This window comes from Lepidochelys olivacea (genome assembly GCF_965140295.1).
Source record: "Lepidochelys olivacea isolate rLepOli2 genome assembly, chromosome: 2".
Classification (NCBI taxonomy): domain Eukaryota; kingdom Metazoa; phylum Chordata; order Testudines; family Cheloniidae; genus Lepidochelys; species Lepidochelys olivacea.
In genome coordinates this window covers 104,835,933-104,862,148 of record NC_140412.1, presented here as the reverse complement: position 1 = coordinate 104,862,148, position 26,216 = coordinate 104,835,933, and the positions used below count along the sequence as shown (strand labels likewise).

The following is a 26,216-nucleotide window of genomic DNA, read 5'->3' as shown; positions in this document are numbered from 1 at the left end:
TTTGTCTACATTTGGTCTAATAAACTTATCTACAAGAAATGCTTTGTCTGCATGTATGATCTCTCTCTATAGCTACTATCATACTAACCTCACAGTTTTAACATTCAAGTTTTTGAATATATACAAATACATTCAAATGCACATGTATATAATTTAGCTCTCATACATAGTTACATTAAGGTAATACTACTCCTTGCATGTAACCAGTTAGATTTAGGATTTTATTTAGTTTTCTACCCCACATCAAAGGTGTGCGCGCATATATTATATATAACAGAGAGAAACAAGATGACCAACCATGTATAAGCTTTTGCTTATCTATTCAATTTTCCTTTATGTGATTGCTCACAATAAAAGTCATCATCATAGTTTAACAATGATTGTATATTGCGGACTACTTTTTGCTAATAATTTGTTGATTAATTCAAATTGTTTATATGCACCCAATGGTCCAAAATAATCTGATGCTTTATTGGAGGAAAGGTGAAATTAAAGCAAATCAGCAACAAATAAGGCCATATTTAACTAACTTAAATATGACCATTTAAACTAAACTAACAGAATAGTTTGGCAATCTCAGCATAAAACGAGAAAAGTTTCTGCTAGTACAAAAACAGTGACATCTTGTGGAGATATACAGAAATGATTTTTCATAAGGGCACAGCAAACTATTTTGATGACTCTAATGCTTATGCACTTAAAAGAAACACTAGTACAAAGTTTAATACATATATCAATAATATTTGGTAGAAATTAGGCTTTATTGCTTTTATAATGAAGAATGCAAATTTTAAAAAATAAAAAGCAAATAGCTGTTATGAAAAAAAAAAACCCACCACCCTCAAAAAATAAACCGCACAGAGTGAAGTGCAGTCCAAATAGCTCTGCAACAGTCTCATTTTCTGAAAATGGTTGGGTTATTCATCATCTCAAAAGTTTCACTCATACAATATAATAATTATGACTTAAGGGGCATATTGTCAGACACTAAAGGATTTATGTTGGAAAGACACATAGTCAAACATAAAACATCTGTGATAAAATGAGATCAATATAAGGTATTTTAAAAATGTACAAATAAATCTCATTAACAGAGAAGCATGGATTGGCCATGATTTTTCCTTCAGTGGATGAAAGACTATGCCAAATAATGTGTTACACATATTTCTTGAAAAGGCAAACTTATGCACAACGGGAAATAAAAATAACATATGCAGTATCCCAATACAGTACATAAAATGTAGACCCCTCAGATTGTATTGTCTTAGAGAATATCACTTTCTGGGGCAGACCCTCAGCTGATGTAAAGTGCCACAGTTCTGCTGAAGTGGATGGGACTATTTTAATTTACCGCAACTGAGGATCTGCGCCTCTGTTTTTTTTACAAGTTTTGTATCCAACAATCTGGTTCATAAAAAACATAAAAGATGCCTGCTGGAAGATGATGGATTTTCCTACTGTAACATTAAATTGTTAGTCTTCTTTCTTTTTACCTGAGTAACTTACGTAAACAGATTACAAGGCAATTTAAACATATTAGCTAATACAATGTTTACTGGACTTTTGATATATAGAAATGTACCTTGACACAATGTATTTGGAATTTTATATATACAAACTGGATAGGAACTTTTAAAACATATTTACTGAACAACAATGTCTGATGTTCTGTACAAATCAGTAGGTGCAATGGAATTATGTACAGAAATTTTTTTTTACAGATTTTGTGCAACTTAGCCTCCATGTGCATTTAAAGAATAGCTGTCAATGTAACAGAATTCACATATCTGTTAATATTTACTGATGCTAGGAATGGAGAATACAGAAAAGAGGACAACAGCTCCTAAAGTAATACTGTGCTATGCAGACATCTGTACATCATTCAAATAGTGCATATTATCAATGTTTGAGGATGAGTAATATATAGCAGCAAATACGGACAATGGCATTTACATTATCTAGGTTTTTTTATATTGTATGTAAGTGGGAATGAATATTCCTATAGAGGAGCAACAAGGAAATAATTTGAATCTTTTAGGAAATTATTTACTATTAAATAAGCTTTCAGTTCAACTTGCAGGACAACAGTGCAGTTGGAAAAAAATCCTTTACAGTAGCGATCAAATCATTCAGAAGCATTGTAAATTCAAAGGTAAATTCAGTTTATTTTCTACTTGTAGCAATTGAAAAAAAGTAAAAAAATCAACATGAAGAAAATGAAGTTTATTGATAATATCATCAAAAGTAAAATAAAGTGTAGTTGTCTCTGTTGCCTCTCAGATGTTCCCTGTTCCTTTTTGTGCTCTTACTCCATTTTTTTTTTTTAGTTTTTCTTTCTTTAGCCCAACCCAAATATATTGTCATTTGAAGCACAGTTTGTGACCTTAAATAAATTCTCAGAGTGGCATGGGTGAAAAAACTGTAGGAATACAGTCACTTTTACGAGGTAAGCTTGGAGTAACTCGGAGGAGAAAATTTACGCTTCAAGTACTTGAGAATGTAAAGTGGAAGACAGCTTACAACAGTGATAGCTGACACTTTCCACAGGAAGGTCACAGTCATGATAAAGGCAACATCTGCAAAAATACAAAAGAGAAAATAAGTTATAAGAGGTGGTAGTATAGATTCTTGGACTTCCATAGTGAAAACACATTAAATAGTTATAAATTGTTTTCATATGCTATTATCCAAGACTGTGCTATAATTAACACTGACTAAATCAGGAATACAATTGTAAGTTCTAAGTGTTCCCCTTTATCATTATTATTTGTTAATGCTATCTAATCAATTTGGGCCATATGGGGTTTTAGAGCCTCTTTATGCCTCTCCAGTCCTTTTACTCAGAATAAAGTGGCTGGAGTGAGGGTGAGGCTCTCAACTAAGAATCAGAATATCTGCAATGTACAAAGTGGTAGACTCTTGCATGTCCTGCTTCTCTGGTACAGAAAAGTTTTGCTATTGATCCCTACTTTACAAATTCTCATTAGGAAAAAAATCGAACTCACTAATCCATTTAAGGGTTAGGATAATTTTTTCATGTTCGTGTGGTTTCTCTTCTTCTTACAATGTCTTCCCCAAGATATAATCCAAATTCACACTCAGAAATTTTAATATTAAAACATATTTTGAACCCCCCCTCCATTTTTTCGATTCATGTTCTATGAACTAGACAGTTAGACCCAACATTCCTTATACTATAGACGTGAAAATCAGCCAAAAACCAGAAAATATTCACAGGAGAAAACACAGTATTTAATGACATCACCATTTGTATAAATAGCAGCCAGCTGAGGCATATTTTCTGTGGGTCGTCAACAGAGATAATGGTTGTAGAAATGAAGATCAAGTCAGGAGAATAAAATTACTTTGGTCCCCTACCCTTTTGCCTCAATTATTAGAAGAGATAGGGTTTACATTAATCATATTCATTCAGCAATGCTAGACATCTCACTTCTAGTCTTCTGGGACATTTTGAAACTGCTAGAGAAATCCTAGTCAGATTTGTAAAATTCAGATTATATTCCAATCACATGCAAAGGCCACAAAGCCAGGTATCTTGGAAAACACATAGTTAACTTACATATAATTTATAATGGGCTTATAAAAGAAGTCATAGTTTATTTACTCATGAACACTAGAAACAGCAATGTCTTTTTAAAGTGAGTTTGGCTTTGTTTCTCTATTGTATTTTTTATCTTTGAGGAAATTGTAACTCTACCTACCTAAGAAAGCTCCAAAAGACACTCTGCCTATACCTGTTACATAGAAGGGAAATAAGAAAGGGACAGATTTATAGAAAAACAAGGAAATTAGGAAAGATTAGCTATACAAAATGAAATAGGTAAGAGAAATTGGGAAGATATAAGTGGTGTTAATCAGAATAATATCACACTATGTGATACAGTTGAAACAATATGGCATTTTGAAAAGTTTAGTATATTTTAAAACTATTTAAAAACACAAGTAGCCAGACAGTTCCCTCCAAGTTATATCACTTGAAGAGACTCAAAAGTGTAAGTTATTATATCAACAGTCAAATGAAGCTTACAAGTTTAAAACTGAGTTCAAATTCACTTCAGAAAGATGCAGCATAAGAAATGTTAATGCTCTAGTAAGTCTAAATTATTATTAGTCAAACTATGCCTCTCGCAAAATATACAGGATTTAGTGTCAAGTCTGCCTAAATGTCCTATAAGTCTGTATACTGTATGTTGCAGAGATGTGCATAATAAGCCCAATTCTACACTCATCAGCAATGAGTAACTTGCCTAAGTTAGAACAGCAGGATAGAGTCAAATATTTTTAGCTTTTATCTTTCCAATGTTCATATGTCATCAAATGTGTGATTTTTATTACTTTCAGGAGTTAAACATGCTCATTCAAAAGAAATATATTAAAAAACCCTTTATTAATTTAGTTAAAAGTTCTTATTCATATAAAAATAGAGTGGGACGTGGCTTATCTGAATATGTTATCCAAAAACTTCATTTTCTGACTGACTACAGGCAGGGAATTGTGTAGTCTGGAAAAATCCTGGTCAGGAGAGAAAGACACATGGGTCTCTAGCTAAGAGAGGTGATGGCTGAAGAGACAGGAGGCTAGAGTGGGTGCCCTCAAGGGATCATAGAAGGGGAATACAGGTGCAGTTTCCCTGAACTGTGACAGAAATAAATGCTTTCTTGGTGTTGAATAAAGTTGTTAGGATATAGATATTCAGGCCTGTCTGTAAAGGCCTATACTCTAAGAATTTAGGTGTATTCTTATCACTTGGCTAGTGATAGAGGTATAAAAGAAAGAATCAAAACCACTGTCTGCCAGTGTAAGGGCCTTCTCTTATTGTGACAGTTTGTGGCCCTGTGCTTAGGCTCAGGCCTTAGGCTAAGCAGCAGAGGCAGCCATAAGCTGGGAAGCGAACGGTCACATCCTCACATTCCAAACTAGTCACATTGAAATAAGGTGCTATTGGGCTGTTAGGCACTATCAGGACAGGATTGTATTCCTATCACCTCCAGAGAAAGGGAAGTGCCTAGAAAATGTAAAAGGAAACTTAGTTTGATAGCATCCTGTCTGGCAAGAACTCACTTATCAATAGCTGGGATGTGAAATCCTCACTTCTGTATTGTTTTGTCATTATAGTTCCCACTTTGCTGTTGTTTGTCTGTATAATCTCTGTCTGGTTCTGTGATTGTTCCTGTCTGCTGTATAATTAATTTTGCTGGGTGTAAACTAATTGAGGTGGTGGGATATAATTGGTTACATAATCATGTTACAATATGTTAGGATTGGTTAGTTAAATTTCAGGAAAATGATTGGTTAAGGTATAGCTAAGCAGAACTCAAGTTTTACTATATAATCTGTAGTCAATGAGGAAGTGACTGGGTGGGGGTGGGCATGTGGGTGTGTGAGATGGGAACAGGGAATGGGGGTAAGAAAATTGGAATCATGTTTTGCTAAAGGGGGAGATGGGAACAGGGAATGGGGGTAAGAAAATTGGAATCATGTTTTGCTAAAGGGGGAAATGGGAACAGGGAATGGGAGTAAGGAAGTTGGAATCATGTTTGGCTAAGGGCAGGAATGGGAACAGGGACACAGGTGTAAGGCTTTGTGGTGTCAGAGCTGGGAAGGAGGATACTAAAGAAGGAAACTGGAATCATGCTTGCTGGAAGTTCACCCCAATAAACATCGAATTGTTTGCACCTTTGGACTTCGGGTATTGTTGCTCTCTGTTCATGCGAGAAGGACCAGGGAAGTAAGTGGGTGAAGGAATAAGCCCCCTAACAAAAGTTATGGCCATTTGACCAAAAGTTCCAAATGTGTGTCTATTCTCACGGGCCTTTTGCCATGTGCAATCCTTCTGTGGATCTTCAGTTGCCAACCCACCTACTCCCATTTAAAGCCTCTGTCCACAAAGCGAAAGCCCAGCAAGATCCAGAAGGATGCATAGTAGACACATCAAACTCAATAGGTTCATGGTGGCATAATTAAAATGCACCTCTCCTGACATCTAGGAAGTAACAGGAGTACCCAAAGCAGGAGGTGGAGCTTTTTCAAAGGATATTGGTAGAAAGTATCACTGCTACAATATTTGCACAATATCTAGAGGATAATGTGTGGGGATTTGAAAGAACATAGTTTTATAAGACCCAGAATCAACTAGTTAATATTTAAAGTAAGATTTTACTTTGAAAAGTGAAAGTGTAAAAAATGGCAGTTTCTTACTAAATAGATCTGTTTCCTATGAGTATTCACTTTTAGCTACAGAAAACCTTAGGATAGAGAGATATCAACCGACTTGTATGAGGAAGGAAGCTTTTAGTGATATTTACTCCTGTTAGCACTTCAGAGCCAATGTAGTTAAGAGAGAAGGAGTTGTATTCTATGCAAAATTCCTGTCGATTACACCTGTGAAATCACACTGAAGGCTAACCGAATTATACAGGTGTCACCGAGGGAATAATTTGACCTGCAAAATCTTTTTTGTTTTAAATCACAGTAAGAAGGAAAAGACTGACTCTCAGATCCTAGGTGAGGTCTGCAGGATTTGCAATTCAATTTTTTCCACCCTCTAGCCCCCTTTGTGCTGTAAATTGAGCACACACGACACACAGTTGTATTTTAGAAAACGGTACTTCAAAAATGAGTGTGCATTTTCACATCAAAGTATGCCTTATATAGCAGGAGGATTCTACTGGGCATTTTCCTAGATTACTCCTTGAATTCCTGTCCCCTGCAGATTTCTTTGTTGCCCCGCAGAAAAATGACTTTCTGACAAGAAACAAAAGAGAAGCTGCTAGAATAGTCACGCGTCCCTTCCCAGCAGTGCAGGCATGTCATTTTGGGTGCCTGGAGTAGCTGGGGGAGAGGTAAATACTGGAGAGAGGAAGTGGCAGGGGCTGGGGATGCCACAGCTTCTGGCTCCTACCCTGCACTAGGCTCACCTGCTAGTTCCGGCTGGGCAGGGCAGGAAGGGACTTGCTCTTCCCCTGCAAGGAGTGGCTGGGTCTGGGGAAGATACACCCTCAGAAACCTTCTCTGGGTGCAGGAAGCTCTGCATCCCCCATGCTTCCAACTCCCATCACTCCTCAGCCATGGAGGATGGGGCACTGTACAGGGAGCTGCTCCTCATCTGCCAAACCCCCGTGCATCTGGACTGGCCCATATGCAGAATTTTAAAATATTGTGCGCAAATTTTTTTTTGGCACAAAATTCCCTGAGGAGTACTAGATGGACAAAGGACCATGAGACAAGGTATGGCATATTGTAATTTAATTTAAGAAAAATAAATCTTAGCGCGAGTTTCCTCTGAAAATGGCAATTAAGGATTTTCCTACAAAGTCTCCTGTTTCACACTAATGCCTTCTAATCTAGTGATATACAAACCCTTTTATGCTCTTGGATTGGATCTAATGAGACTCATTTGGACTGGCTTCTTCCAGGAACCAACAGAATAAACCTTCAGCTCTAGGCAAAGTCCTAGAACCTGATAACCTGCCACACACATGGACAAAATGCCTCCTTATTATACTAGTCTGACCTTCATATCTGGTTTAGGTCTCAAATGATATAATTTATATTGTTTTAGTCATTAGTGGGTATTTGATTACAAAGGCTTTAGGGGAGGGACTCTCAGGTTTGGAAAGTGCCTAGCATATTAGGTGTTGCTGTAATCTAGGCAACAGCAATGCCCATTACAACAGACTGAAATTAAGGGAAGTCCATTGTAGGTCGTATCTAAATTGCACAGGGAGAAGATGCACGGAGAACACTGAATACTGCAGGCCTTCACTGTACCCAGGTTTGGCCAGTAGTAATATTTTTCTGGACATTTCCCTAGTCCCTCGTTGAATATTTTTATTCGTTATATGAAAAATGATGATTTAAACTGGGAACGTCTTTTTGGACTGTTTTTGCCACCTTATCAAATAGACGAATATTATTGACATAATATTAAAATACATTTTATTTACTATCTAGAGACTTGAAATCAACAAATTAATAACAATTTATTTATATTTCTGGAAATCTTTTTATATTATGGGAGTAAAACATTCATACGTCATCAGGGTTTCTCTCACTAAAACACTTCCCTGCCCTGCAGAGGCCTGAGCCATTGATGCACCTCGGTCCCTCCTGTCGTCTGCCTGTGGCACTTAACAGCTTTCTGAAAACTGTATGACTTTGGCCTAATTCTGGTGCTTGGGGTGGGGGTAGCTGGGTGGTGTGGGGGCCTGGGACATACATTAGGTCAGACTAGATGATCTGGTGGTGTCTTCTGGCTTTAAACTCTATGACTCCGAGACTTGGTCTACACTACAGAGTTAGGTGAAAGCAAGGCAACTTACGTCAACCTAACTATAAGCGTCTACACTAAAATTTTGCTCCTGCTGATGTAACTTGCCTGCTACACCAACTTAATAACTCCACCTCCACCAAAGGCGTAGAGTCAATGTTGATGTAGTTAGGTTGACACAGTGTCCGTGTAGACATTGCATTGCTTACATTGCTGTTGTAAGCTTTCAGACTGTTGCTGGCTTTCAGAAGCCATCCCACAATGCCCCACACTGACAGTTCAATCACTGCAGGTGAGGACGTGCGCTGCCAACTCAAGGAGCAAAGTGTAGACATACACAAGCGATGCAATTACTGTAGCGGCTATATGCTGACATGGTTCAGTAGACTTAATTTTGTAGTGTAGATGTGCTGTGAGGCCAGGTCTACACTACAAACGTACATCGGTACACCTATGTTGCTCTGGGGAGTGAAAAATCCACCTACCCCTGAGCGATGTAGTTATACTGACCTCACCCCCGGTATAAACAGCACTATGTCAATGGGAGGGCTTCTCCCCTCGACACAGCAACCACCGATTAACTACGCCAATGGGAGAAGCTCTCCCGTCAGCGTTGTAGCATCTTCACTAAAGTGCTACAGTGGTGCAGCTGTGCTGCCGCAGCCTTTTAAGTGTAGACCTGCATTTAGGGTATATCCAAACAGCAATAAAAACCCCATGGGATCAAGCCTTAGCGCTCAGATCAGCTGGCTCAGGCTGTGGGGCTATAAAATTGCTGTGTAGACATTTGGGTCTGGGCTCTAGTCCCAACCCAAACCTCTACTCTGTAATTTTATAGCCCTGCAGCCTAAGCCCCATGAGTCCGAGTCAGCTGACTTAAGCAAGCTAGGGGTCTTTTGTTGCAGTGTAGATCTACCCTGAACGTTTTGAAAACTGGTTCTTTAGAATGTTTTTTCATTAAATTACACCCAATTTCAGTACTGTACGTCTAATAACTACTCAAAGCTGATTCAAGATGAAAAGCAGTTTGAATGTCACTGAAACGAAGCACAGTGAAAAAAGCTTATGCGTCTTGAATAAAATTTTTTCACATATACTATATAAAAATCTGTTACAAATCCTACAGAGAGAAAAATGATAAAGCATTTTAGAGTTCATCATGAAAAATGTCTTTACATACAAGTTAAAGTCATATTCTACTGCCTGAAGCTGTTTCACAAAGTATAATATTACTCATATTTACATGAGTAACATGCAGCTAAAAAGAGAAAAAGATTACAAAGAACTGTATGTTAGAAAGTATACTTTTGCAGGCAAAGATTTTCTACTGCTACTCACCAAAATATTCATTGAGAAATGCAAGAGAGGCCACATAGCAGCCAAGACTGAAGAATTCAGCCACCACCATTAACCAGTGCCACGTTCGTATGGTCAGTGCAACCATCAAGAGTTCAGTCAAGATTAGGGCAGTAAAAGAAATTGCAACAACATGTACAAACTCAGATTCAAAAAGGAGAAGGGCTCCATACATCAGAATGCCACCTAGGAAAGGAACACAACATGTTACACAGTCAATCTGTAACTATATTTTGGGTCATTCATCTTTACAAATGCATGTTGAAAATGTATCAGTTATCGTGAAAACTTTCTCTGTTAATTTCTTATATAAGAACAGCACTAACTTTTATTTTACATTCTGTGTGTAAAACAAAAGAATAAAAATAAGATGGTTAAAAATTAAAATATGACTATTAGAACATTAAATACATTTCAGTGTAATGCATCTGATCAACCATTAATCACATTTTCAACAATCTCTCATTTATTTGTAGCAGTAGACAAATGAGGTTAATTACTCTTAATTGATTACATAATTCAGATTTCTTAAACAGTACTTCTGTCATTCAATGAAAGAAAACTACTGTGGAGTGTATGCAATATGATAAGCACTTGTTACAATTTTTTTGGATTAGCATTTAAGTAAAAACAGGTCAGTTTTTAGACAACATACATCAATAAAAATACCAATCCACACTGCTAGAATATCGATTTACGAGATAAACAGAAAGCAATATATATAACAGTGGATGAAATTTTAAGCTTTGAGAATTTAACCTGGAGCTGAAAAAACATTGTTAATAGTAGACAAAAAAATCTTTAGTCTAGTAAAATTAGGGATCTCTCCTACCTTGGTAAATACTGATTAAAACCCAGATGAGGAAGGTTTTAAACGACAAAGATCTTCCCTAGAGGAAACAAGTAAGACAGGTTAGTTAAGTACAGTAGAAAAATCTACTTGATTTGTAGATTTTCAGAGTAGCTAGATGTTCATCAGAGTTACTCTTTCAAAGGCAAATGTTAATTTTACAACTACGCAGAGAAAATTTTACATGTGACATTGGCCGCAAAGTTTTTGTTGCATATGAATTTCCAGGATTAGTTTCAAATTTGTGTGGAAAACTCATAATTTTGGCCAAAACTGGGGAAACTATTGTATAATATAAATAGCAAACCTGCATTTTACATTTAACTGTTCTTGGTTCTTTTAGAAAGGCTATAGTTATACTAAAATTGTTACTTGGTTTGCTTTTAAACTTTTTTTTATATCTGTCAATTCTGACGTATACATGGGACAACTGCAATCGTAAGTCTCAGAGACACCAAACAAGACCATAGTTAATCTAATCTAGTATACGCTAACCATCCCTTTAAATAGACAACATGGGTGAGGTAATATCTTTTATTGGACCAACTTCTGTTGGTGGGAGCGACAAGCTTTCCAGCAACATAGACTTCTCTTCTTCAGGTCTGAGAACCTTTCCCAGTCCTGAAGAAGAGCTCTGTGCTGCTCGAGAGCTTGTCTCTCCCACCAATAGGAGTTGGTCCAATCAATTAAAGATATTACCTCACAATATAATGTTGTCTCTAACATTCTGGCGCTGACAGGGCTACAACATTGTATATTACTTTAAATGTCAGGTAGCCATTTGCTAAGATACAGTGCCCATTTTTACTCATTAAAACTCTGAGAGCTTACTACTTTAAAAGTTTCTGTAGATTATTTCCTTACCCAATAATTTTTGTCTTCCTGTGGCAGTAAACAAATCATGGTCCCAATCAAAATTCATTGGCTTACACATGTATAAATCAAAGAACACATAATTTTGTTTGCATGTGTATATGCATATGTTTCATACATCCTATGAATGGATTTATGAAACTCGTTAGGGCTTAGAAGAAAGTGCAAGCAATGAAAATATAAGCAGGCATAAGAAAACATCTGTTTCTGCCCATGAAAGAGCTGATCACACCAGCACAGATGTGAATCTGCACTCAGCAAAGAAATGGATTTCAAAATAGCCTGGCCACAGACAGTGATGGATTAACCCATTCTGTTGATCTAGACCAGGGGTCAGCAACCTTTGAGAAGTGGCATGCCAAGTCTTCACTAATTTATGGTTTCGTGTGCCAGTAATAAATTTTACAATTACAGGGGCCCCTCAATGGAACCCCAGACTGGCAGCGGGCTGAGCAGGACCAGTGGCCAGGACCCCGGCTGGCAGGGGGCCGGGCGGCTGGAACCCCAGACCAGCAGCAAGGTGAGCGGGGCCAGCGGCTGGTATCCCAGGCAGCAGGCTGAGCGGGGCTGGCAGCCGGAACCCCGGCTGGCAAGGGGCTGGCGGCCGGAACCCCAGACCAGCAGCGGGCTGAGCGGTTCAGCCTGCAGCCGGTCTGGGGTTCCGGCCGCCGGCCCCACTCAGCCTGCTGCTAGCCTGGGGTTCCATTCACCCAGGCAGGTAGTGGGCTGAGTGGGGCCAGCGGCCGGGACCCCGGCCGGCAGCAGTTTGTAAGTAAAAATTGGCTCGTGTGCCACACGTTGCTGACCCCTGATCTAGACTGAGACTAAAAACATACTCTTGCTTGATACAGCTTAGGACAGATAGTAAAAAGTGTACTCCTTATCCTGGTAAATTGCCTAGAATACGGGTACCAAATGAGGTAAACAGACAAAACAGTCAGAGTATGTGCAAGAATGCACTGAACACTATTATCCAAATGATTTCATAGCCAACACAAAATACACATCCAAGTGTTTGTGCCAATGAATGCCACTAGGTGGCCAGCCATCACATGGTTGCCAAAAGCTTTGGAGGCACAGTAAGATTGCCAGTGATGGACAAACTGACTATCCAGTCACAACATCTTAAGGACCTAGCTAGAGATTGATCTGGGTTGTGTTTAATCTGCAAGGAGATTATGATCCTTTGGGAGTTGCCATGATGATCTCCTTTGGCCTAAGGAATAGAAGTCCTGAAACTATTATTAAACATGGACGGCCTGTACAACAGCTCAAAGAGCAAGCGTAGCAGGATCTTATTTCAACAACCAGGTTTACCCTTTTTAAATATTATGCTAAAGTTTTGTGTAACAAAGCAGTAAGGCTTCTCACCAGATGAAACCACTGAGAGTATAGCTAGTTCAGTACATTTGATAAGTGTTTTTAAAAATCTTTTGGTTTTAAGAGCCCGAGATATTTGGAATGGGTCTTGTTTACCAGAACAATTGAGAATAATTATGATGCACAACTGCATATTAAATAAAGCAGGGTATGAAAACTATACACAAACAGAAGTTGGGTTATGAATGGAGATAATACTGAAAGAACAGACCACCACAGATCTTTAAAAATACCTGGCTGTCATACTGTTTGCTGTACCAAAAGAGATTATCCAGTTCTACCTAAAATTATCAAAAAAAGCCTAACTTCTCCTTAAAATTGTATTTCTAAAATTAAAACAATTTTAAACTTAGAAAACCACCTATAAATTATATTGTATTATGTTATTTCAACTAATGAATAACAACAACAAAAAATAACACCTGGAAATCATATGGCCTAGTTATGAGTTTGTCTTACCTGGAACATCTCCACAGGGTGAGTATAATAACCTGAAATTATTTTTGGGCATACTAGAGTCAAAATGAATATAATGTATATCTGAACACTTTGTATATTCATACCTTGGTGAGGTCCTTATAAAGTTCTGGATATAGCAATGCCATTTCTGGCTTCACATCCTGATCCAACACTAAAGAGAAGACTGGAAACATAGTGTATATGGTTGCATACCTTAGAAAAAGCATATAAATAGTCTGTATGTAAAAATCATTAAGTAGTACTCTTTATAAGCAATCTATTAACATCAAATAATCCTTTTACTGTGATTTTTCAAGTTTGAGTAAATCTGGCTGAGTGAATATTGTAGTGGTCAGCTCTGGACAACTTACCCACGTAAGTTTAACAATACTAAATTACATGGTCCTGGGCTTCTTCTGAGAGCTGCCAATTGTGCAAAATTGTAGAACATGGCTACATTAACAAAGTTTAGATAAACCAACCACCTAACTTATTTCCAGTCACCAAAGTCAATAATCCACTTCTGTAACCAGGTCTTTAAAAGGAGAAAGACAAGACAACAAATCCACTGTTGCATCTATTATTCTTAGCATCTTTGTAATGTAAATGCAATATGAAAACAAATACGGAAATACAGAATTTGGCAACAAGTGTTGTCATGTCCATGAGGATCTCAACAGCCCAACCAGGAGGCTGGATTTTTGATAAACACATGCTGTCTTAGGACCACAAATTATTTTTTTTTAATATGGTTTTCTAGACTATTTGTAAATGCTTTAAGGACTTTTACTATATGCCTATGCAGTGCCTAGGACCCTGACTTGACTGGGGCCTCTAAGTGCCACTGATGTCAACAGAAAAATGGAGAGAGAGTTTTCTAATTTATGAGAGCACTCTGTTTGAAAAACACCTAGATTAGTAATTAAATATACAGGCATCATCATAATGTCATATGTGACTTAAAAGGACTTGTTTCAGGAACACTTTGAGGAGTTCTGCCTTGCAACTGCACAGGATCCAATCATGCTTGACTCTGAGCTGTGACTTGAGCACATGATCTCTTTCATCCAATACTATATTCTCATTCTTCTTGATTGTTATGCAGATTCAAAGCCAGGGCCAAAATTCCTTAATACCCGTGAAGAGTTTTGAAGTCTTCAGACGCTCCATAAGCAAAAAATATTGTAAGACAATCATGCTGGGCTGTTAACAAGGCACAGTGTTTTCACCCCACCTATGCTTGCAACCATGGCTATTTCCAACATGTGAAGCAGAAAAGAGTACATACATTCCAGCCTCAGAAAGGAAAGACATTTCAGGGTGGAAAAGGGGTGGAACTGGAAACTGATAATGGATAAAGGTCCATACTCATGAATAAAATGTGTTACGTTCAGTTAAAATTGAACTCACTAAGCTGGATATGCTCTGTTATGTGCAGCTCACTTGCTTTTGCAGTTGCGATAATGCAGGCATTTGGACCACAGGCTTTGATGCTGAAATGCACATCAACTTAACTTTTTGCCTTTTACCAATACACCTCAGTATTTGGGATTTTTTTTCTTTAGAGGATTAGCTACAAGGCCATGCCAATGGGATGCTTGGTATCTTGCGCTGCTTTTGAGAGGTTCAGCACTGAGGAGTGGTAAAGGAGGTTGGGTTGCTTTGTGATCCTCTGCTACATGGATGCTGTTTTGCTCATACTAACACCTGTTAGTTCATCAACCACAAATGCACGAGGAATGGATCAGAAACCAATATTTTCTTTAAAAAAATTATTCGGAAATAAATGTTACCTGGTATTGTGACTATTGATTTAAACTTACCCTACCATTAGGAATCCCTGGTACAAAGGGATAGAAGCAAAATAGAAGACTGAAGAAAATACAGCCTTGAAAAAAAGAACACACATTTTAAAACTATGCATTAGTCAATTACCTTTTCTTTTCTTTTTTTTTTTACTATCCCTCTGTGTGCAGTGCAGTGCACTACAATAAATCAAATTAAATGATTAATTTTAAAACTTTCACAATAAATATTTTTAAGGGTAATGACATTTTGTGGGCATTATAGAAACATAAAAGTTTAAATACCTGCATAGTTGAAATAATAAGGCCCCGGTGCATGACAAATTGACCAAGTGCTGCTGATCTTTTGTAACTATTTCGACCATGAACCATCAGCAGCCTGCCTATGTGTTTAAATTGTGTGATAGAAAAGTCAGCTGCCAGGGAAGCTTGTTTTCCCTCCTAAAGCAAAAACAAAATACAACGTTTTAAAAATGTTACATTTTATGCAGAAAAGGATCTTGGAAAGTACAGTGTCTTAAGAGATTAATAATAAACAAAATGTTCAGATTTCAAAATTTTAATAAGCAACCAATTTGTAGCTGCAAAATTCACTCCTGCTTCATAAGAGGTAAGATTAAGATTCTGTCATGGGTATTTTTAGTAGAAGTCAAGGACAGGTTACGGGGCTGGCCATCATCTGCTACTCTGGTAGACCCGGGACTGGCCGCTGCTCCTGCAGCAAGGGCTGACCTAACTCTCCCACCTCCGGCTGTTTCAGCCCTGGCGCTGCTGCTCCGGTGCTGACAGCTGCACCAGCCCTGCCACTGCGGAAGTCGTGGAAGTCCCAGAAAGTCACTGAATCTGTGACAGAATCAGACCCTTAATAACAGAGTTTTATCAGCATTGCAATGTATTTAATGTAAAATGCAAACTGCTGTATATTGAATATATTGAAGTCTGTGATGACTGCTACAAATAAGTACAATCTGTCTCTTTCAGTGCAACATATGTCCCAAGCCTGTCTCTTTCAGTGCAACATATGTATTTTATACAAAATAACCTACAGGGATTGTGTTTTTCTTGACTGTTTCTGTACACAAGGTGAGAAAATATTAACACACAGATTTTATGACTTTTTGAAAAAATACTTAAACACTATTTGCATTGTACTGAAAAGTGTGAACTTTACCAAGGTCTTCATTATAAAGCTGCTGCATAATTAATTACAATTTAAAAAGAAAGCTTGAGTACAATATTGTTGAAATGACACGTAGGATAATTTACATGAAATTAGATAAGCTTACCTTGCCTTCGATTCCAATTCCACAGTCTGCTGCTTGGATCATGCTGACATCATTTCCTCCATCACCTGGAAATGCCATTGCACTATGCAGTTATTCATACTTTCCCTTATACATTTTAAAAAAACCTTCTCTCAATAGATCTTTTACTGTAAAGAAGTTGTAATATTTGGAAGTTTACTGCCTTGAAATGTTGACCTGTAACCATTCTGGTTCACTGTTGCCACCTACTCTCCAAATTTATCAAATTCTTGTTACTATGAATGAAACTAGGTCTGGCACTCACCTATTGCACAAGTGCGTTTTCCAGTGTGGTGTTGCAACAGTTTCACAATATGAGCTTTCTGGGTGGGTGAACATCGGCAACAAACTACAGCAGGGCACTGGCATGCCAGCTCTACAAATTCATGCTCATAGTACTTCAGACAAACCTATGGAAAGGAACATATTTTATCCTATTTGACGTTCTGTTCTCAATCATGAGAGGCACCATAGTACAGGCTCATTTCACGAATAGAAAACACTTGATGGAAAAGGAAATCCCTCCTTCTGCCATAGAGTTTTGCTTGAGTGACATCAACAAAACAATTTTACCCACATTCTCTGGACCATGGCTTTTTACTGTAAACTAGCACTCTTACAGCTGTTTCATTGGCCCTAATAGAAGAGACAAAATTTCATATATTCACATTACCAAATCATATTGCATACACCTTTCATTAATCTAAATCTGTCTTAAGCAACCATCAAAGAACTAATACAATTTGGTTGTCTAGTAAAGTTGTTCTTGATTTATGGCTCAAGCAAAATTGCACTGGCAACCCTGAGATGCTTTAAAGTACAGGGGGAATTTTCAAAACCATTTTCTAAATAAATGAGGATATGAACAACACTTTCCTTTTCATATAGAATAGTGCAACTAAATTACTTTTGATAGAAGCCCAGGTCTTACCTCTAGAGAGTCCCCAGATATCACCAAGGCACAGTCGTGCTTCCTTCTAAAAGCATTAAGTTCTAAGTGAGCTTCTCCTCGACTGATTACCTTCAATAAAAATACACACTCAAAATTAAAAGATTTAATTGTTAAACAAGTTTGAACTGAAATACCAGAAACTAGAGAAACCAAGACCAGAAAGCACATGTTATTCAAAGTGTTCTACCCCAGTGTGTGTAACACCAGGAAGTAGCTCTGCATGTGTCTTTCCCATCTTGCATGAAAGAACTGAGATGTGAAAGCAATCTTCAAAAAGGAGGCAAATCTGTGCAGGCAGCGCATTCAGTGCCTCACCAAAGTGGATCAGGCTGCAAAACCATGCATATAAAATCTCTTAAGAACTTTATGTGGGATTGAATCATTCAAGTTTGGTAACTCTAGATAAACCCTCTAACTCAGAAAAATGACATTGCTTAATAATGAATAAGATGTATCTGGAACAATGTGATGTGGCCACATTAGTGGTTCCATTAGTTTGGATGAGGAAAAGTAAAACCCTAAATCGTTCAAGAGGCACAGGAATACAATTACTTGTGTTAGTCCTTTTTGGAACTTGCAGCTGAAAATGTTTTCCTAAGCAGGCAATACGAAGACTAGTTTGGGTATGAATAAGTACCATGGAGTCATATAACACACACAAATCATAACGAACCTCCTGGGGGTCAGAGAATATCATTATACAGTATTTTTATTCACATAAACGTATCACAGGATGGAATCAAATTTGTGAAATGCAATATGGGTTCAAAGTGTACACAATATAATTTTATAAGGACCAAATTAAAATACAGAACTTGCAAAATTTACAATATAACCAGGTTAAAGTGTACTAATATAATTTTAAATACAAAATGTTGACTTTCAAGTAGACTTTTCTGCACTATCCTGGACAAGATACAGTTGTTAGTCTAGAAGAAAATTTCTAAAATGCTTTCACATGTGATTTGGGCCCTGTCAACATTGGCTGTCCAAATCAAATTTAAAATGGGCGAGCCTGAACAAAATTAAACTGATTTGGGATAACACTGTTCTTGGCCTACTGCAGACAGAATCAGAGGCTGCATGTCTTGAACCTGTCTCTCTCCAACTGTAGGAACTCCAGGTCTGGCTCCTGTTAGCACACAACTCCTTATGCTGGATTAACTGCACACAAAGATCTGCAGGGGCATTATGATGCAACTCAACAACAAAATGCTCCAAAAATAACAAATATGGAATTCTCTTTCCTTCCCTTCTAAACTAAGTGTGTGTTGGGGGAGGTTGAAGAGGGAGGAGAAACAAGCTCCTATTCTGTCTACCACCGGGGGCTGGGCCCTACTACTGGGTCTAGCATCACAGGAATCAAGAGGTGTCTTCACTCAGAACTAACTACTCAGCATGACACGCTCCCTCTATAGTGCCACCTGTCAGCTAACAAAGAGAAAGAAAGTTTTTATGTTTGCGACATATCCATTTGTTTTACCATAGACAGAAACAACATCTAAAAACCTTAAAAATAAATTAAAAGGAGCATTCACAAACCTAAAAAAATCTAACTTTTTTTTAATAGGAGTCTAAGTGGCAAACTCTTTGTTAATTGATATTTGGAATATCAGAGAAGACATTTTAACAATGACTATCAATCTAGTACAGTGACTTCTAGTAATTATTTCTTTACCCTGTACATATAATATTATAAAATAAGCCATGGACATACCATATTTTTGTGATTTTTCAGGTTCCCCCAAACTGATCATGTTCAATTTAATATTTATTTCAATTGTCAGTCAGATTTAAGTACTGTAACATGCTAAAACATTTTTTTTTAAAAATTGTTTGCAAAATGCTGGCATAGACAAGATAGAATTCTATATAAATTAATTTTCTAACTAATTTAAAACTTTGTGTATTCTAAATTAACAGTTCCAAATTGATCTCTTATTACTAATCTAGGTAATGAAAATAAAAATCTAACTCAAACTAAATAGATTTGTTCAGAAAGACTTAATTTGTAGTGTTACAACATGGAAAGGTCAACAAAAATTGATCTGAAGTTTTATCAGAAGCATTAATAATTGAATTGCAAATAGGAGTCTGCAGGGCCTAATTTGCTATTCTGATGGTTCGGAAGAAACTAAATTTACATGTAAATTATATTGAAATAATTATTTCTGTAGGTGCAAGTGGTTCATTTAGAACAAACAGACTTTATGTCTGATCAGACATCATCAATCAAGACCTAGGGAATCTTTATTTTTGTTTGAATTCAATATAGTTGATGTTATGAAAATATAACAAATGTATATAAATACAGATATTCAGTTTGCATTTCTATTCATTTTCTTAAAGAGAGAAATGAGAAAATACAAGTATTTTAACTGAAGACTAATAGATTAACAATTCTGGTTTTCTGCTTTTGATCAGGACCCTTGTTCTGCAGAAGTAATGTGTTTGGACTCTCACTTATATCAGTGTAATTCAGGAGTAACGCAGTGGAAGTCAAAGGAGTTATACTAGTGTAAAACTGGTGCATTAGGACAAGTCTTTTATGAAACATCTGGAAGAAGCATCAATAAGTTCATACGTAATGCTTTATAATCTTCAGTCTTTAAATAGTCACCAACTTGAAGTACAATTTCTACGGAATTGTAATATGACGTCCACAATAACAGCACATCAACTCCTTATCATTAATTCTATTACCATGAATATCAAATTAATGATTAACAGCTGGCCACTTATTAAGCAATATTTATTTTACTCTAACTCTTATTTGATGAGGCCAATCTTAAAATATTATCTGGAACTATACTCACAGGTCTGAAAATATGAATATCTTGAGTTCTAGATACTAAGTGGGAACTTTTTGCAATACAAGTAGCTGTCTCCAGTTTATCTCCTGTTAACATCCATATCTGCAAAAGAATTTTAGAGTTAATTCAGTTGAACATTAAGACCTGTTCTCAAAAGCTGAATGATATTTGTATCTTCTTCAAATCTTCTCCTACTACTCTGCTGAACCTGATAACCAGGAAGGATGCATTGGCTACATATCTTTAAACCAAAGAAATTAATAGGCTCATTTTTACTATAATTGCACACAAAGGGTGAGATTACATGCTGTCCCTTTTAGGCACAGCACAGATTTTGCAGTTCAGGAGGAAAAGGAGGTGGGTGGGTTATGGAGGATTTAAACAACTTTTGCATCCTCCCAATCCTGGGCTGTTCCAAGAACTGGAGAGGCTCCTATGACCTAAGTTACAGCAATGTCTTGGGGCTGCCCTATGGGCTAGAGCATCACTCAGAATCTCTAGCACATAGCATACTGTGGCCCTGCCCTCAACACACCCTTCCTGCCCTCCCCCTTCTATTAGTGCTTGCAAGGAGGCTTGGAAGGTAGCCTTATGTCTGTCATCCACAATTCCTGTGCAGGAAGACTGCTCCCTCCCCTCCAGACGTAAGCTGTTCTGGTCCTCTTGGTCTGGGCACTATACAGTTATATGGGAAGACACAGTTCCTGACCCAAGGAGCTTACAATTTTAAAGGCCAAAGTTAAAAAGTTTGGGAAAGGACAAGTAAAATGGATAGGTTTACGATTGGCACATATTTTGTTGGTTTTCTTTTGTTTATGTAGACAACCTATCCCCCACTGCTCCTCTACTTAGCCACTGTCAGTTATTCTTAAAATATAAACTATCCCCTTAATCATTGAAGGGAAAGGAGAGAAGGGGAGATGGGAGACACAAAAGAGGAAAAGTTGGCATGGCGAGTGAGTCAAAGAGACTGTGATGCAGAAAGGAGGGAGGAGACTGAAGCAAACAATCAGCAGAGAGTAAAGACTTTACATAGTTTTATTTCTGGCACCTAGGGGAAGGAAGGAAGTCTCTGGTGTAAAGGAGGGACTACTGTGGCCAGTGGACCCCTCCGGGGTATAGAGGGGAAGAGATGCCCCCTACTAGGACATGTTGGATTTGTGTGGTGACAAGGAACCCTGCCCACACCTTAGGCCCTGTCCTACTACTGCTCCAAGCTATCTGGCCATATGGTGTCTATAAGTCTGGCCTGCCTCCAGGAGGTGCTGCTCTTCCTTCAGACCACATTCCAACATCTGATGGAAAAGAATGAGAATGTGGATTAAAGATGTTTGCTGTGGTCATTGACTTCACAAAGGCATTTGATTTGGTTTGGAGGGAAGCATTATGGAAAGTACAAAAATCATATGGAATTCCAGATAGGATAATTGCAATTATAGAAGTTATGTATGAAGTTATGTATTATGACAATTACAGAAGTTATGTATGAAGATTTGTCACGTTATGTATGAAGATTTCTCCTTTGCCTTTTTGCTGAGACTTCATATGAATACTAATTAGTGCCAATTCAGTGGTTTTATGATGTGAACACCTAAGTAACGTCGCTAACTCTTTTAGTACACATTCCACACAGGACAGTTTCATGGTAAAGATTGATAAGCGTCAATGACAAAATAATAATAGATAAATTCCTCTCTTTGCACAGGCTGCTGAAGAGGTGGATGCTTAAGGGGAATCAAATTTGTGGAGGGAAAGGGAGTTTGTGTGTTCTGCTTGCTGTTCATTGATATTTGTTTTTGTAATTTAAGTCAGGGACACCTAGAGTCTTAGGTAGGTGTCCTTTTTCATTCTGTATAAATCTAAATAAATAAATACAAAACTAAATAAATCAGTTTTGAAAAAATACACAATTAGAATACCATGTTAACTGTCTTTTGGTAGTATGCATTTAGTACCTTTATTCCAGCATTTCTTAGCATCTCCAGAGTTGGTCTAACATCAGCTTGTAGTTGATCCTCTACTCCAGTGAGGCAAAGCAATTCCATTTCTCTCTCCAAACTCTCCACAACAGCAGCCACCTTGAGGGTTCTATCATGTATGCTTAGCTTTGCTTGGTTATATCGATTCTGTTCACACAAACACAAAACCCCAACCCCCTTATTTTAGAGAGAGCTTGCTAACACTCGTAAAGAGAAAATAAATCTTCAGTTTGTCAGTATTTGTTGACAATGACTCATGATGTAACATATTTAAATTTATCTAAATATCTTAAACCCAAGAACTAACAATTAATCAACACATTTTACGTCAGTATATCAGTGCAAGTTTCCTTGCCTGATCCTTAGAGTGAATCATGAGAAGACTTTATAAAAAGCAGGCCTCATGACACTTAAGTAGTGATTGTCCTTGTTTTTCAGAACTAATAGATTTTTGTGCTACACTGAAACTCTAAAATTAATTTAATGAGGACCTCTGATGCTGTATAGCAGTAATCCAATAGTATAATAAACAAAACTAAACAGTATCCTGTGAAAGATTTTGGAATAGTTGCTAAGGAATGTCAAAAACTGATAGAATATCACAACACTTCTGTTTAAACACATCAATTATTACCGATATTTTAAATCAAAATTTGATCACATCATCTTAATAGAATACAAATAGTAGTATTCCTTATAAAGTGCTTTGCATTATTTGAGCTCAAGAGCTATGCCCGGAATACAGATTCCTCTCTATTTTCATACCTCAAAATCTTGGTACTGCTCTTCTGTTAATGACTTCTTGGCAACCACCAGAGTGCGCAATCCTTCTCGTGCCATGTTGCCACACTAGATAGACAAAAGTACAAAAGAAGAATGTAGGTAAAATAGCATGCTGTTCTGTACTACAGACCAACAATAGGGCATGTGGTACCTATCTTTACTGACAGGAATTACAGATTAACCAGCATCACTTTAATACTTGGAAATATATTGGAACAAATTATTAAACAATCAGTTTGTAAGCTTCTAGAGGATAACAGGATGATAAGTAATAGCCAACACAGTTTTTTCAAGAAAAAAAATCATGCCAAACTAACCTCCTCTGATTAGGTTACTGGCCTAGGGGATCAGAGGAAGCAGAAGACATGATATATCTTGATTTTAATAAGCCTTCTGACACAGTCCAATATGGCACTCTAATTAATTAGTTAGGGAAATGTGGTCTAGATGAAATTACTATAAGGTGGGTGCACAACCGCTTGAAAAATCATACTCAAAGAATAGTTATCAGTGGTTCGCTGTCAAACTGGGAAGGTATATCTAAGAGTTAGAGGGGTTTTGTCCTGGGTGAGATACTATTCATAATTTTCACTAATGGCTTTGATAATGGAGTAGAGAGTATGGTTATAAAATTTGTGGATGATACCAAGCTGGAAGGGGTTGCAAGCACTTTGGAAGACAGGATTAGAATTCAAAAAGCACCTTGATTAATTGGAGAAGTGGTCTGAAATTAACAAAATGAAATTCAATAAAGGCAAGCGCAAAATACTATACTTAGGAAGGAAAAAGCAAAAGCACAAATACAAAATTAGGGAATAACTGGTGAGGCAGTAGTACTGCTGAAAAGGATCGGGGGATTGTAGTGGATCACAAACTGAGTCAACAATGTGACGCAGTTGCAAAAAAGTTGCATTAATATAATTCTGGGGTATATTAACAGGAGGTACTTATTCCACTCTATCTGCCATTGGTGAGGCCTCAGTTGGAGTACTGTGTTCAGTTTTTTTGCACCACACTGTAAGTAAGATGTAGACAAGTTGGAGAGAGTCCAGAGAAAGCAAAAAAATTATAAAAAGTTTAGAAAATTTGATCCACGAGGAAAGGTAAAAATTGGGTATGTTTAATCTTGAGAAGAGAAGATGGAGGAGGAGCTTGATGATAACCTTCAAATATGTTAAGGGCTATTATAAAGAGGAAGTTGATCAACTGTTTTACATGTCCACCAATGGTAGCACAAGGAGTAATTGGTTTAATCTGAAGCAAAGGAGATTTAGATTAGATAATAGGAAAACAATTCTCACTATAAGAAGAGTTAAGTACTGGAACAGATTACCAATGGAGGTTGTGGAATCCCAGTCAGTGGATGTTTTCAAGAAAAGACTAGACAACTGTCAGGTATACTAGACCCTGCCTCAGTGTGGGAGGCTGGAATTGATGACCTTTCAAGGTCCCCTCCAGCCCTACATTTCTGTGATCTCCAAAACAGCTAATTTGGTTTTCCAGTCCCTCCTAAATTAGTCTGGACACTAGGTAAAATGATCTCCAACTAGTATATGGAGAAAGGAAAATTCAATTAAATGTGTGATAATACATTTTGGCTAAGCAATCCAGTCTGAGAAACTTCTTAAGCAGTACAAACTTCAAAATCAACTAAAAAATGAACTAATCACAGAAAGTGCAATGAGCAAGGAAAGGTATTCAGGACAAGAGTTAAGATTTACTGGGAGGTGGAAGAGCCATGGTTTGAATGAAGCTACTGCCTTTAGAAGACTGAATCTGGTGTCATAAATAAAGATAAAGGAATCACTAATCTTCCCTTTACTGCACATAAGGCATCCATCTACATGCCAAGAGAGCTAAAGTTCAGACTGTCATCTGTGCCACCCTGCAGAAAGCCACAAGGCTGAGTACAGAATTACAGGTAGGGTAATCTCTCTAGCTCCATAACAAGCCCTGTAGCTGCCCAGGCTTCATAGTAAGATTGGTTTCTTTTGTGCATGCAGCATAGTGGTTTTAACCCAGCCTGATAACTCCTTTATCTCAAACATACCTTTTCCTTAGCCAAGCTGAGACAAATAAGTAATTTGGATCCTTGCGGAGAACCACACATTGAGAATAGCATCTGATACTACGGCTCATGAAATCTTAGTTGAAAAGATAATTCAAATCGGCTTTGATAAAAATGCTATAGTAGACACTGAAAATTGGCTAAGAGGCTGTGATCTAAGTGGTAAAGTACTGAACTGGAGGAAGGTGCCTAGTGAGTTGTGCATAAATCTGTGTTAGAATAAGTACTATTTCAAATTTATATTCATGATTTATTAAGGAATACACAGCAAACAGATAATAAACAGAGGAGTTGTAAAACAGAAAAAAAACTCTGAAATAATACAAATATACCCAGAATATACCCAGAAATCTTAGAAACAGCAGAACTTAATAAACGTGATAATCTGTGAAAAATATAAGCTAATGGACATATAGAGAAAAATCATCCACAATGCAGATATTCAGTGGTAATGAGTAACATGGGAAGTAGTAATTCAGAAGGAGACTAAGGAGTAAAAATGGACAGCAAATTAAATATGTTTGCAATTGCATGATTGCAAAATAGGCTAATGTAAAGGGCTAAAAATGTATACTTGGATAGATCAATATTAAAGGGTAGGAGGTGGGTAACAATAACAGTTGTGAAGCATGCAAACACCAAGTAGGGAGAGATTATTTTATGCGGTATGAAGGGATATAACTAGAAGTAATAGGATTAATTTTTTTAAAATGTAATCTGAATATAAGGAAAATCTATCTGGCAGCATGGTATTTTAGGCTAGTTTTCCCCATTCTTTTGATAGTTAAGTCCCCCTTCAGAAAACTGAAACCAATTATGCCTCCTTCAACTCTCATGTGTTGTTAAAGGCTTAACTAAAATGGAGTAGATTGTGTAGATCTTTAATATATTTCCTATTTTCTTACATGCTTTGATGGTCAATGAAACAGTTAACAATGCTGACATTTTAAAGTATCATGATTTGCATTTGAGTTAGCACCTATTGGAATGCATGGGGCAATTTACAACTCAGAGCTTTTGTTTCAGATCCTCTGCAAACTAAGACTACCATTTGTCATCCATAACACTCGGGATACTTTTACAAGGTTTTCTTCATAGCACAACAGCTAGAGGCGCTGGAGGACCATTGAGACACCTGTTCACACTCACGCTGGCTAGTCTTGGGCTATGGAATAATCTCTCAACGTATGTGACAGAATCTGCATCATTTAGCATTTCTATTATAGACTGGACAAAGCAATAAAATATGTACTTCCACCTTAAAGCCCATTTCCCTGGGACAATCCTGCAATGGCTCCAAGGAG

At 37.4% G+C, this 26,216-nt stretch overlaps 1 protein-coding gene across 5 annotated transcripts in view; it reads right to left on the bottom strand.

The window, feature by feature from the left end:
- Window positions 1-753: 753 nt before the first annotated feature.
- The window catches only part of ATP9B (ATPase phospholipid transporting 9B (putative)), a 295,180-nt gene continuing 269,717 nt past the window's right edge, over window positions 754-26,216 (bottom strand). For 3 of the 5 annotated variants that reach the window (XM_084621950.1, XM_084621951.1, XM_084621953.1), the window contains 13 exons: window positions 22,827-22,910; window positions 22,038-22,208; window positions 20,086-20,184; window positions 17,249-17,338; window positions 16,583-16,727; window positions 16,300-16,364; window positions 15,299-15,454; window positions 15,032-15,096; window positions 13,313-13,421; window positions 10,479-10,536; window positions 9,629-9,832; window positions 3,723-3,755; window positions 754-2,576 (listed from right to left, as the gene is read on the bottom strand). In XM_084621950.1, the coding sequence (XP_084478076.1) occupies window positions 2,440-2,576; window positions 3,723-3,755; window positions 9,629-9,832; window positions 10,479-10,536; window positions 13,313-13,421; window positions 15,032-15,096; window positions 15,299-15,454; window positions 16,300-16,364; window positions 16,583-16,727; window positions 17,249-17,338; window positions 20,086-20,184; window positions 22,038-22,208; window positions 22,827-22,910 (1,416 nt within the window). In that variant the 3' untranslated portion in view covers window positions 754-2,439. The remainder of the gene's footprint in view (window positions 2,577-3,722; window positions 3,756-9,628; window positions 9,833-10,478; window positions 10,537-13,312; window positions 13,422-15,031; window positions 15,097-15,298; window positions 15,455-16,299; window positions 16,365-16,582; window positions 16,728-17,248; window positions 17,339-20,085; window positions 20,185-22,037; window positions 22,209-22,826; window positions 22,911-26,216) is intronic. The other 2 variants (XM_084621952.1, XM_084621954.1) reach the window with 1 other exon arrangement.